Source organism: Eumetopias jubatus, unplaced genomic scaffold (assembly GCF_037043125.1).
Source record: "Eumetopias jubatus isolate StellerSeaLion01/CBP00866 unplaced genomic scaffold, mEumJub1_p1.0 scaffold_8, whole genome shotgun sequence".
Classification (NCBI taxonomy): domain Eukaryota; kingdom Metazoa; phylum Chordata; class Mammalia; order Carnivora; family Otariidae; genus Eumetopias; species Eumetopias jubatus.
Window position 1 is genome coordinate 14,808,319 of NW_028274814.1, and position 13,702 is coordinate 14,822,020.

A 13,702-nucleotide genomic window follows, 5' to 3' on the forward strand; every position below is an offset into this window, starting at 1 on the left:
ATGAGTATAATTGTTTAATTTCAGAGATCACTTGGTTAAAAAATTATACTTTTCTTATTTTAACATACCATTACATAGTTTATTCAGCTCTGGATTTTTATTTATGTGCTAAAGATAATCAAACATATTTATCAGTATTCATAAATTAGCATCTGTTTACTCATTCTTTTTGAAGTGACATTATTAAAGTTGGATGAATGAGAAAAAGTAAGTTGAATGCTTTCTCTTCTTAGAAAACTTTGATTGCTATGGAGATACACATGACTGACAGTGCTGAACTTCATGTGTGTTTAAGGACTGGATGCCATGGCAACAGTTATTGTTAAAGATTGATGATTTTACTTAATCATGTTGGACCCTACATACATTTGCATAAATGTTCTTCTATAATGTTTACCCTTCACAGAAGACTCTTGATAACATTTGAAGAGTACATGTTAATGATAACCTGTAACCATAATTCTTTCCACATTAAGGATGAACTGCTTAGTAGAAAAAAAAGAGAAAAGAAAAAAAAGACAGGCAGCAAGAGTGTGGATGTATCAAAACTTGGTGCTTCAGAAAAAAATGAAAGGTGGGAGCATGTAAAAATATTTTGTAATTTGAAACTGTTTTAAAATGTCTTTAATATTATTCAACTTAATATATATATTCATTTCAGATATGTAATATTTACATCTGTAGTAGGTTTTTTAAAAGATTAGTACTGTGCCATAGTTTATGAAATAAATTCTAATCTTAGACAAAAGTTCCACAGGTTTTTTTTCCCCTTGGGAAATGTTAATATATATTTAAGTAATCAAACCCCCAAATTCTTGTCGTTTGAAATTTTTATACTGAACTTTAGAAATAAAGTATTCCTAGAAGAATCTATCACTTTGTGTTTAGCTCAGAAGTGACAATATGTAGAAAGGCAATGAAATGCAGTACACTCAGAAAGATACCATTTCTAATATCGATTCATAAAAAGAAATAAAGGGTTTAAATAGTTCACACAGCAGGGCAGGAACTGGATCAATGTGAGATGGAGATCAGAGACTATTCTGTCTGTCTTCTGTTCTGATGACATCAGTGAGTAATGCTTCAGTGAACTGCAAATGACATTAATTTTTATGTATTGGTTTGTTTATGCTACAGTCTTCATATCTGCTTGTCAGCACTTGGGAACACTCTGATGATGTTTAGTCTTTTATAGCTGAAGTAATCATAAGGTTTAAGAATTCATTTTGCAGAACTGATGAAAAGTCCAGGTTAGAAAGAGGCCTTTTGTTTCTTTATCTTTATAACTTGTTTAGGAGTCTCCTTCCCCAAAATCTTAGCCTAGATGCTCTTAGTTGTTATACATGTTGCATTTGTTGTAACTAACGTATTTCATGATAAAATACCTCAAATGTAGTGATAACTGTCATAAGGATTACATTGAAAAATTTCTTTGTACTTTTGTTGAAACAGGCATTCATAACAGAATTCATGATCTTTATAAAAATATTTGTCTCCCACCTTTCTTTCTATATTTTGCTTCTTTGTTTTTGTTTTTGTGTTTTCCCTTTAGATTACTGACAAAACCACAATGGCATGATTTGCTTCCATGCAAGCTGGGAATTTGGTTTTGCCTTACACTAAAAGCATTGCCTCATCTAATCCAGGTAAAGTATATCTCCTCTTTCATATAATATTAGATGCTTTCATTTTAATTATTCATGAAATAATTTATGCCCATGTCTGCTATCTGAGTGCTGATATACAGTGGATGCTTTATAATGCTGATTGAATTGATATAAGTGTAAACCTATTTAGAATAGTTCTAAAATTATTTAGGTATCTATTCCTATAACTGTCTCTGACATTGCTTTTAGAACACCTTAGAATTCCAAGACATTAGAAAAAGGAAAAAAATACTATCATTAGGACAGGTAAAAGAGCAATAAAAATTTAATTCACTGTAATCATTTAAGGCGTATCCAGAAAAGAAGAACAGGACTCAAAGAGCCTGTCACCCATTATTTTAATAGCATTTAAGAACACAGTATAAAAAAAAAAAAAAAACACCTTTACATGAACATTTGTGTAATTTTGCAAAAATATATATTGCTTTCCATTTTATTTGCAACTTTAAGAGGAGTGAGGTATTTTATCTTATATTGGTAATCAGTTTCTGTTGCTAGTCAGTCTTGGTCAAACAATAGAATGTGGGTCTATATCATATTATGGCAACTTCTCTTATTTTTTTAATATTCAACATACCAAACCAGATTTTATTAAATTATTGCTTTGCTAATATTAATTATCACATCTGGTTAGAAAATTCCCAACACCTAAACATAACATTTAAAAGTATATGTAATATTTTGGGTGTACAAATTTTGAGGTTAAGTTGTAATTTTGGGGAGGAAGTGTTTCATTTCAGAAAATGTTTAGAAAAAAAAGAGACAGAATTCCTACCCAGTTCTACCCACTTCTTTTCACATATCAGAGTTGTTCTTCCTAATCATTTAAGGAAATGAATCACTCCAACTTCTGCATTTTATTCTCTTTCTTCCTCGTATAATAAAAATTTTTTGTTAGAAGGGAAAATGAAATAAAAATCACTAGTGTGTTTCTTTCTAGCCTTTGTGAAATTATTTACCAGTCTTCCATCAAAATAGTTCATCTTAGTAGTTATTGCTTACAGATTCATATATTTTGTTTCTTTCTAATAGAGAAAATTACAGTATTTTGGTAATTTAAAAGCTTTTGTTTATAAGTTGTTTAGCATATTATTTATTTGAATAAAAACCCACAATCCTTGTATGCTATGTATGTCTTAATAAGAGAGAGGTAAAGTATATTTACCATACCAGTATGTATATGTGAAAATGTGACCAAAAAATATTTTAGGACATGTATTTTCATGTTTTTTTAAGAGTGGTTTTTGGGTTTTGGGTTTTGGGTTTTTTTGCTTTAGAATTTGCAATAGGCAAACCAGAGTGTAGATGAATTTATAGTCATGAGGCAGAGTAAATAGAATATCACATAAAATGTCAGTTGAAACACTTCTTTGTAATTTTAAACTAAGCCATTTGAAACAACATTTATTTGGTAAAATTAACATATTTCCTGGTTAGCATGCAGAGTGATTTGCAAAAATAGAACCAATATATTAAGATGGCTTAGATTTATAAGTTATTATTTTAAATTATCTCCCTGTGGTATCTAGAACTAACATTGTGTTGCCTCACCATATATTTTTTTAAAAGTTACAGAAATTAGGAATTTTACAAAAAAATTTTAGTCTCTTTAGCGACTCTGCTTTCTTAAGCTGTTGGATCAGTTTGAATTTTAAAGTTTTTACTTACTTGGTGATACCTGTTGCTTTCAGTTTTGAGATGGTAGGCATTAGATTTTTAAAACCTTTGTAAATCTAACTCATAAATTTTGCTGTAATTTTTTTCTTTCTGATAAATTCATTCCAAGGAGAAAAATAAGACAATGCTCTTTTTTTTTTAAGCAAATACTTGCTATTTTAATTCTGCTTCGAGGAAGTAAGATTCGTTTTTTTTCATGTTCACTAACAAAATAATATAGTAGATTCTGATACAAACTGTGAAAGTGAAAGTATTGCAGATTGATAAACATAGAAAGCTTGAGCAAAGCAATACTGAGTAGTTGCTTTTAGGATTAGATTTTTGTCTCCTTTTTTTTTTCTTCAGTCTACTGTAACCTTTGTATTAATTTATCACCCATAAAATTGTGTAATGTGAGTACATATGCCTTATCCACAGTACTAAAGTTTTGATGTGATACTTCTATGAGGTCTTAAATAAGATATTTATGAAATTGAGAAGAAGCCCTCCTTACCTAAAGCAGTCTGGGTTGGTAATTGGTACAGTGGTCAAAAAAGAGCTCTACTCGAGCTCTGAGTATAAAAATGATACATAGGACCTTAAACATTTTAAGCATGTACTTTACCTGTATTCACCACTCTTGTGATATAGGGCCATTGTTTTATTTTTTCTTGCATATACTGCATCTATAATCTTGGTTTCTTTAGGGATGAACTTCCAGTTGATTTCTTTAAAGAAGAGTTAAACTAGACTCTTACAAAGCAGTATAATTGTATAATCCTTACAGAGTTTAATGACTTCCTGTCTTTCATAACTGACGGACTTCTATCTAGTTAACAGCATTTTTAGCAACTCTTTTATTGAGCTTCCCAAAGCATCTACTTGGTTTTCGTAGAAACAACTCTTTTTCTACTTACTTTTCACCTTTTTTTATATAATACTTAAATTGAATCATATAATTACAATAACAAGTATCACTGACACAGACAAGTTTAAGAGCTAATATTATCCAGCTCCTATTAAGCATTCAGAAGTTAGATAAGCAGGTATCAGTTAAGAGAATTTTACTTCTGTGTGTGAATCCTTTGACTTTTGTGAAATTCATTAAAACTGGTCTGCAAGGATTCTGTATAAGTATGGAGCTATCGGATAAGAAGCAGGGTCCAAACTGAAAGTGGGAGACTCAGAGACTTCCAGCAAATGGCCTTTACACTAGCCAGATCTGTACTTAAATTTTTCCTTGTCATATCAACAGCTCTTCATCTCCAACTTCTTTCCTCCTATTCTTCCTCTAAATACCCATTCCTTTATTGTACTTTATATACATAAATGGTTATCCAGTGGGAGTTGGAAAAGTGGCAGTTCTGGTTCAGCTTATGCTCCTAAGTTCACTGTTTATTACTGGGCATCTAAGATCCCTAAGAAAACTTCTTATTACCTGATTAATTTACCTAAATTATTTTCTATCCCTCTGACAAAAAATTACAAATGACAATATTTACAACAGTATTTGATGTGTAAAGCTTCTTCTAAGTTATTTATTTAGAGAAACAGGTTAGCCAGTTCAGTAAAAATTTATTAAACATATCAGAACAAGGCACTATTAACGGGCCATTGAGATGATATGCCTTCTGGGACCTTATAGTCAGGTAGAGATTATAATACATGAATTAAAATAATTATAATATAATATGGTATATAATCTTCACGTATGTCATATAAACAAAAGACTTCTGTAGATGATCAGATGAGTAAGATTGTCTCTATTTAGAATGACCAAGGAAAACTACAAAGAGGAGCCACTTGAATTGAGTCTTGAAAGATGAATAGACCATTGACAATGAAGTGCCCACTTTGTGTAGTAGGTAGTATACAAAAATGATTTCATAGATACAGTAATTCCCATACAATCATTCTGCGTTAAGGCTGAAAGAGCCCTAAGAAAAACATCATACAACTGCTTTTTATTTAAAAAAAGGTATCACATAGCCCATTACTATCATCTAAGCCTATATCCCAGCTCTCCAACTCTGTATATAACCATTCAGGAATTTATACTCTAATAGATAAATCTGATATGGGGAATCTATAACGGACATTTAGACAGAATAAAGTTTATTGATTAGACAGCAAAGTATTTCCATCACACACATCTGTCAAAGACACATACATAATGTTAGGAGTGGAAAAGTAACAGTACATAATGGGCAGAAAAGACCCAAAGTTGTTCTGTGATCAGACTGGGTAGAGATAAAGGTATATCTTTGATAGCTTCCTTTGCTTTTCAAGAAGATCCTTATTACCTCCAGCTCTGGGGTTTTTTCCTTTCCTTTGTTCTGAAAAAGATAATGGGAAAATTACAAGAATTGATAGACTAGAAGAATGAGACCAAAAAACTAAAAACTATTATATTTGATACATATAAAATATTTGATAATGTTAAATAGATATCAGACATTTCCCAGATTGGAAAATATCCAAGCAAAGATGTATGTATTTAGCAAAATGTATACTTCATATCATTCATGTACCCACATATGCAGAAAAGTAAAAAGTCAGATGAGAAACCAAAGTAAAAAATGTGGAGAGTGTTTGTAAATTGATGAGTAGAAGGAAGGTTAGTGTGTGCATAGAGCGATGAGAGAACATTAGAGAAAAGTTAAATGCATGACTATATGCAAAGAAGTTGGGAAAACTTGAGAAAATGTGTTTAGTGCAGAAAGCAAGTGGAATGATCAACAGAAGACTTGGAATATGAATTAGAATATAACAAGGAACCTGGACTGTATCAAGAGAGGCATTGTATACTTTGAGCCTAGAATTTTAATTTTAACATTAAAAGTTTAGCCCTAGTGACACTTGTATCTTACTAGTGTGTTTCTGTTCTCATGGTAGTTTCAAAGGGAATACACATTCTCTTGGAATCTGACTAAACCAGTCTTCCGTGTTGGCTAATTTCAGCCTATAATCCCAAGAAATTTTTCTAGCCTCCAAAATGCCCTTCTTGGATATTTTTTGATTTATCATATATGTTCTGAAACATATTCATAACCATGAAAGTAGCAAACAATTATTGAAATATACCATGTGCATATTTTCAGTTTAACCCTTATAACTTAGTTTATTTTTGTCAGTGCCTATCTGTGTTGGAGTCTCATATATTTGGGCCCATAATAATTTAGATTGGTAATACCACCAATTTCTCATATATAAAATCAGTAAGTGCCAAATATCCTAAGCGATTACCAGTCTAAATCATGGTGTTCATAGTTCTCTACACTTTCTAAGATGACACAGGTCTTAGGTATTCAGAATTTATTTGCTTAATAGTTTGATTCTGTGGGAATTCAACATTCAAGTTTCTCTCTAACTGCTATGTTATATTTCTCAGTTACATAATTTGTAAAATATAAAATTCCTTTATGTGTGCATTGCCTAAAGTTGTAAATTTTTCCCATTGTTAAGTCCCAGCCCCATCTTTTCTCACTACCAAGCTGATCTTATGTGAACACAGTTAAATTAAAAATCATTGTAGGAAATTTCCAGCATGGATAGCTCCACCCCTATCAGGATTTGTAGGTTGTCTAGGAACAGTGTCTGAGAAAACAGAGGAATCTTATCTATAGTCCTGTGGCTTTTGCCTTAAAAAATAAAATGAAAGTTGCCTAAGAGAGTATTGGAAATATTATACTTTATAGAACTATCTGTAAATGGAGGCATCCTCCCTCCCAAGAAGCTTCTCCCATGGAAACTACAACTGTAGACAAGCCTGGAGGTCACTCTCTGTACAGTCAGGGCCCTTCCTTTCTAGCCCCTTTGCTTCTGCTTGCTGGGGCTCTGTCAGAAACCAAATAAACAAAACATTCACAGCTAATTAGCAACGGAAAAAAGCTTCTAAAAGGCTTTGAGGCAATTGTAGCAAGCTGAGTTGCCTGTTCTACTCAGAGTTAAACACAGATTCTCCAAGGGATGAAAACGTTTACTTTTAGTCCTCTAAGAACTTTTTAAAAGAACTTTTCAGACAAACATCCTTTATGTAGGGAGTATGCAAACAAATGAAAAGGGATGGAAAAGTACGTCTGAATTTTTGTAAGGCTGAAACTCTACTGCTACAGAAGGATAGAGAGAGAAAGGAAAATTGGAAACACCTCCCAACAGAAGACAAAGATTCCATTCCTTCTGCCCTCTGAAAGGGGTGGCATAAGATACAAGTAGTAGGAGGTCCAAAGACAGAACATAAAGTAGAGTTCTGTAGGTTATTGCTAGATGTAGAAAAGATTTAAAAAAACACAAAATGTTAGGTAAGATGTTAGAGATATATATTCTCATTGATTCCATATTTTATAGATAAAAACTTAAGACTCAGATTGGTGAGGCAGTTTGCTCAAAGTGACACAACTACTAAATGGTAGAAATGAAACTTAAAGCAAATGAAAATAAATATTAAAATATGAGACATATAAAAGCTGAGAAAGAATAAATTTTCCCAATAGTGGGATAACTAGCTAGATAACTACTTTATACTGAATGAGTAAGCTGTCTGATCTTAAAGTCCCTACCAGAGTATTTAGGCTGATTGTAATTATTATAAAAGTTATAGAAGGATTCTTGCATTGAGTTGGAGCTGAATAGATGACTTCTGTAGTCTCTTCTGTTTCTTAGCCCAAGTGGAAAAAGTAGCTCTTAGCCTTATATCTCTTTAAATACCACTGACTCAGGAGAGGAAGGCATAGCTTCTGGGTTTTTGTTTTATTTTTATTTTATTACTTTTTTGTGAATTCAGTGTTTGTACAAAAATTTGGACTCTTATTCAAAGTCTACAATTTAAAATTTTTCCTGTGTTCTTCATTGTAATTTTATTACACATTATTTGTAATTCTGAGATTGTAGTTTAAGCCAGGGGGAGAACAAAACTTGATACGGAGTAAATGACTGTGTGAGCAGATTGTCCGAAATGTACCTCTGGTATTTTCCTATGTTGAAGGTTATATGTAAGCTTCAAATGAAAGAGATTTGTGTTGGCCAACAGTCAAAAAAAGAAGTGGAACATCCTTCATCTCTTGTGTAGTTACCTGTCCTCAGAGCACTTCCATGTTCCTTAGTCCAATAGCATAGGTGATAGCAGTTCACTGTTTGTACCACTCTAGATCAACCCCTTTCTTTCCTAAGTTTTCCTTCAGTTGTTTAATATTTTGAACTTTATATGGAGAAGTAAAAGTAAACTGAAACATGGCAGATAGTACTAGCTCAGCATGTTATTTTATCACTCAAATGAACTATGTCAATAATGTTAAAAGAAAAGCTTTTGATATAGATATCCTCCATCTCATAACTCACTATTCTTGAAAATATTACATCTTCAAGGCTTACATAAATGGTCTTCATCATTAGGAAGCCTTTCCTGACCAGGCCAGTTGAAAACTCCCATTGTATATTCTCTGTATTAACTTCATAGCACTTATTATTTGTATTATAGTAAGGATAGACTGTGGCAAGGTACACATCATCCTGAAAATCCAGTGGCTTAAAATTTTTTTCTAGTTTATGCCACTTGTCTATCACTGGTTGATAGGAAAGAGGGCATTCTGCTCTAACTAGCCATTCAGGGACTCAGAACAATGACATCTTGACCATCTTCCAACCGTACCCACCTGGAACATGTGGCCTCTTTCCTCACGATGGATGAGTAGAGAGCTGAAGGATTGCACGAGCTTTTTGATTCTTTGGTTTGAAATGACACATGACATTTCCATCCAAGCCCCATTCAGAATTACTGCCATGATTCAACCTAATCTCAAGAGGACAAGGAAATGTGGGGAGACAGAATGTTGGGTGAGCTTCATTCTCTCTTCCAGTAATTCATTCAACAAATATTGAGTGCCTGTTTATTATGTGCCAGGTGCTCCTCTAGGCCCTGGAAATACAAAAAATAAATAAATAAATAAATAAATAAATAAAAATAAATAAAACACAAAAATCTCTGTTCTCACATAGGTTATATTCCAAATTTTGGGTTATTCAATTATTTTTACATATGCCTTAAGGGCAGCTGCTTGTCTTATCATATAATCTCCATATATCCTAACAAGGTACAACATATATAATAGTGGTTAAGTAAATAAGCATAAATAAATATAACTGCTTAATGTCTTCTGTGCAAGAGCCATGCTCTACAATTAGATACAGAGGATACTCATAACATGCAAATTCTTAAAGTTGGCTATAGTTCTATAACGTAAAATCAGTTCCCTGCTTGATATCTATGTAGACAAGCTTTGAGCCCTTCAAAAAATTTTGTCTAGTACTAGGAGAATTGCTTCTAAAGTAAAAACTTTTGCTCATGTTCCATCCATAATGATTATAATATAAACTCCTCGAGGATTGGAACTCTTTCTGTTTGGAACCATGTAAATCCCATAGTTTTAATACAATATTACAGAGCTAAACCTCAGCGGTCCAGAGCCCTGATTGATTAGAGTAAACATTCATTCATTCATGGAATATTTATTAAGCTTCTATTATGTTTCAGGCAGTGTCCACAAAGATTGATGTTTATATCTATAAGATATTCTAATTTTCTGTGTGTAGGTAAACTGGGGCTTATTCTGGACTCAAAATGAGACTTTATTTTCTCTACTTGACAAGTATATTGACGTGAATTAGCCACTCATGAAGAATGGGGGGGGGGGGGGTTTGAAAACAACTGCTCTTTTTTTTTTCTCTTTTTTCCCCTTTATTTTTTTATTTACTTATTTATTTTTTAACTTCAATTAATTAACATATAATGTATTATTTGTTTCAGGGGTACAGGTCTGTGATTCATTAGTCTAATATAATACCTAGTGCTGTTTACAACACATACTCTCCCCAGTGTCCATCACCCAGCCACCCCATCCCCTCACCCCCCTCCCCTCCAGCAACCCTCAGTTTGTTTCCTAAGATTAAGAGTCTCTTATGGTTTGTCTCCCTCTCTGGTTTCATGTTGTTTCATTTTTTCCTCTCCTCCCCTATCATCCTCTGCCTTGTTTCTTAAATTCCACATATCAATGAGATCATATGATAATTGTCTTTCTCTGATTGACTTATTTCAGTTAGCATAATACCCTCTAGTTCCATCCACATTGTTGCAAATGGCACGATTTCATTTTCTGATGGCTGTGTAATATTCCTGTGTGTGTGTGTGTGTACCACATCTTCTTTATCCATTCATCTGTCAGTGGACATCTGAGCTTTTTCCATAGTTTAGCTATTGTGGATATTGCTGCTATAAACATTGGGGTGCAGGTGCCCCTTCGGATCACTCCGTTTGTATCTTTGGGGTAAATACCCAGTAGTACAATTGCGGGGTCATAGGGTAGCTCTAATTTTCACTTTTTGAGGAACCTCCATACTGGAAAACAACTCCTCTTATTCAACCCCTTTTGAATACGTGATTCTCCCTTAGAATATACTTTAAATAATAGCCACCTGGTCTCTTCTTGAATATTATCTCTGAAGTCAGTCTCTTTCATTTTAAGGTAGTTTAAATTATTAGAAAACTCTTCTTTGTATTTATCCAAAATCAAAATTTCCGTCTCTGGAACCATATATGGTGTTACACCATTCTCTCCTGTAATGACCCTTAAGATATTCTCTGATAGTTACCAGGTTATCTCTAATCTTCTTATCTCCATTCCCCCTTTTTTTTTTATGTAGTGTTCCATGCTTCATTCTTTGTGTATAATAGTTTCAAGCTTCCTCACCATTTGATCACTTTCTTCTTAAAGTCTTAGTTTGTCAGTGCACCTTAAAGTACGGTACACCAAACTGCACACAAGGAGAGTGGGAACAATGTAGAGTGTTGAATGCAGGAGAGCTATTTGAGATCATAGGTTTCTTAAAGAAGTAAGCCTTTCTGGAGTAGGCATATTGTACTTACAGTTTGAAAATACAAGTAAGATGTGAAGAAAAGAAAAAGGATGAGGAACATTTGAATGCTTAGAAATGGAGCAGAGGGAAGAAAGCGTTCTCGGCCTAGAACAAAACAGTGAGTGAAACTAGGGAATGTGTTAAAACTCTTGGAATTAGGTAGAGTAGGCTAAGGTGATGAGGTACATAGTGATCCTCAGATGAGTGTGATTTTTGGATCAAACAGATAATTTTAAGGAGGGATTTTAGTGGACTTCTGTGCTGTAGCAGGAAGAAGCACATTAGCAGAGAAATACTCAGATTTGGTAGGACCAGTAGGAAGAAGCTACTATTACCCAATAAAAGATTTTTGCATGGAGACGGTACCAAAGGTAAAGAAAATCATGTAAGCAAGAAGATACAGGATTCTGCCAGAGGAGTTTTGGTGAAGTATGAAGCAGAAAAACTCACTCTTTGTGGTGCAGAATATGGTTTTTGGTAAAAGGATGAAGTTATAATCAAAATAGGTAACATATAGAAGGCCTATGTGTAAGATGTTATTCTAAGTGTTTCCCATTTATCAACACTTCGGTCTTTACAATAGCCCTGTGATTATCCCCATTCCTGAATGAGATAATTCACCCAAAACTAAGTGAAGTAATTTGCTCAATGTTATATAGGCTCTAAGATGGCAGAGCTGAGACTTTAATTCAGGTAGTCTGGTTCCCAAATCTGCCCTCTTACTCCCTGTATTTTATCTCACTATACTGTACCATGATGGTTGATTTCAACCTACCTTCTTTCACATCTCATGAATAACTTACCTGTGCCCTTTTTTCTTGCATGGTGCCACCTTTCCTACTCCCTTCAAGGGACCAGTGCCTTTCTGACCTTTTCTTTTCCCTACTATTAAAAACTACTGTCTGCAAAGAAGCTAATAAGCGCATTCATTCATTCATGTCAAGGAATAAATGACTGATATGGCTTAAGGAAAATAATAGTGTTCCAGGTTGAGTTTTTTAGGGGGGACAGGGAATGTTAAGGGGCCATATATCCTTAATCCAAAAGTATATATGGGCTAGGAGGATAAGTATGTTGGATGCATGACTTTCTGTACCCTTGAAGTGATACCATTATTTCACACACCCAGGGCTTATGGAATCCTTCTGGTAGAAATGAGGTGGGAACATAGAAGTGAGAATGGGAGAATAGAGCTAAATCCTTCTGGTAGGGCTTATGGAATCCTTCTGGTAGAAATGAGGTAGGAACATAGAAGTGAGAATGGGAGAATAGAGCTAAATCTTGATTATATTGATCCAGTGATTTTAGAAATACCTCTTATTTACCTAATTCAGTGTTGGGTAGAAGAGTTCTGATATAACCCCAAGAGACATAGACTCTAAGAATATCTGTAACTCATAGACAGTCATAGATGAAAAGAGAAAATTCTATTCTAGAGTTTAAGTGTTCATGCATTTCAATTTGAATCAAGGTAGAGCCAAGAATTTATTTTGTTCCTTTATTTCCTTAAAAAATAAAACCCTCTCAGATGAGTCTATGATTTATCTGCCCTAGGAATCTTAAAATCTGGGAATGTTACCCTAGAGTTATCCTTGATACCTCTCTTTTTCTTATTCCACATCAATCATCAAGCCCTTTCATTTCTTTCTTTACAAGATTTCTCATATATTTTGATCTAGTTCAGTTCAATGAATATTTATTGTGTACCTGTTTTATGCCAGATACTGTACTCTGGTCATACAAGTACCCCTATCTCAAATTTCTCATTTTCTAGGAGAGAATATAGCCTGATACAAGCAATCCTAGAAGTGTGCTTAAATACAAAAGCAGTATACAGTAGAGAATTACTCTGCCAGGGAAGGTCAGAAAAACTTGCAAAGGAGGTGATGCTTGAATAGAGTTTTCAAGGATGAATAGGAGTTCATCAGAATAATGGCAGGGCAGCAAAATATTCTAGTTAGAGGGCAAAGCATAGGCAAAGACATTAAAAAAAAAAAAAAAGCACAATGTCGCCTGGCAGCTATAAGTATCTTGCTATATAATGGATGAAGTTTGAGTTAAGAGGTAGTGGAAAATTACCTATTCTGTTTTTCTCCTTGCTGGGATCTTCATATGTCTAGGGCATCAACTTGTTAATGTCCATGTTTGTGATTATTGAAGCCCTAGGCTTTTTTCATTACTCTGCTAGAGTCTTACCTGTGTGCCACTCCTTGAGACTTTGGCCACTATATTTTGACACCTAAGTATTTGTCCTCAATCCCCAACTCTCCATGATAGGAACTAATCTCTAAGTGTGGTGGAAGGAGGAATGACAACTTCATTTGTATCTACATGATCATATAGGTTTCATAATCAGATTTGCATATAATAATTTTGAAAATCTTTTGAAGTTAAGGGACTAATATGAAAATAGTACTTTGTTAGTTGCAGTAATATAATTTACTGTACCAAATAATTTAATTCAGTTTAGC

At 33.6% G+C, this 13,702-nt stretch overlaps 1 protein-coding gene across 2 annotated transcripts in view; it reads left to right on the top strand.

Moving 5' to 3' along the window:
- The window catches only part of DNAJC1 (DnaJ heat shock protein family (Hsp40) member C1), a 228,608-nt gene that overhangs the window by 75,510 nt on the left and 139,396 nt on the right, over window positions 1–13,702 (top strand). For both annotated transcript variants that reach the window (XM_028114124.2, XM_028114125.2), the window contains exons 5-6: window positions 477–574; window positions 1,553–1,646. In XM_028114124.2, coding sequence (XP_027969925.1) covers window positions 477–574; window positions 1,553–1,646 — 192 coding nt within the window. The remainder of the gene's footprint in view (window positions 1–476; window positions 575–1,552; window positions 1,647–13,702) is intronic.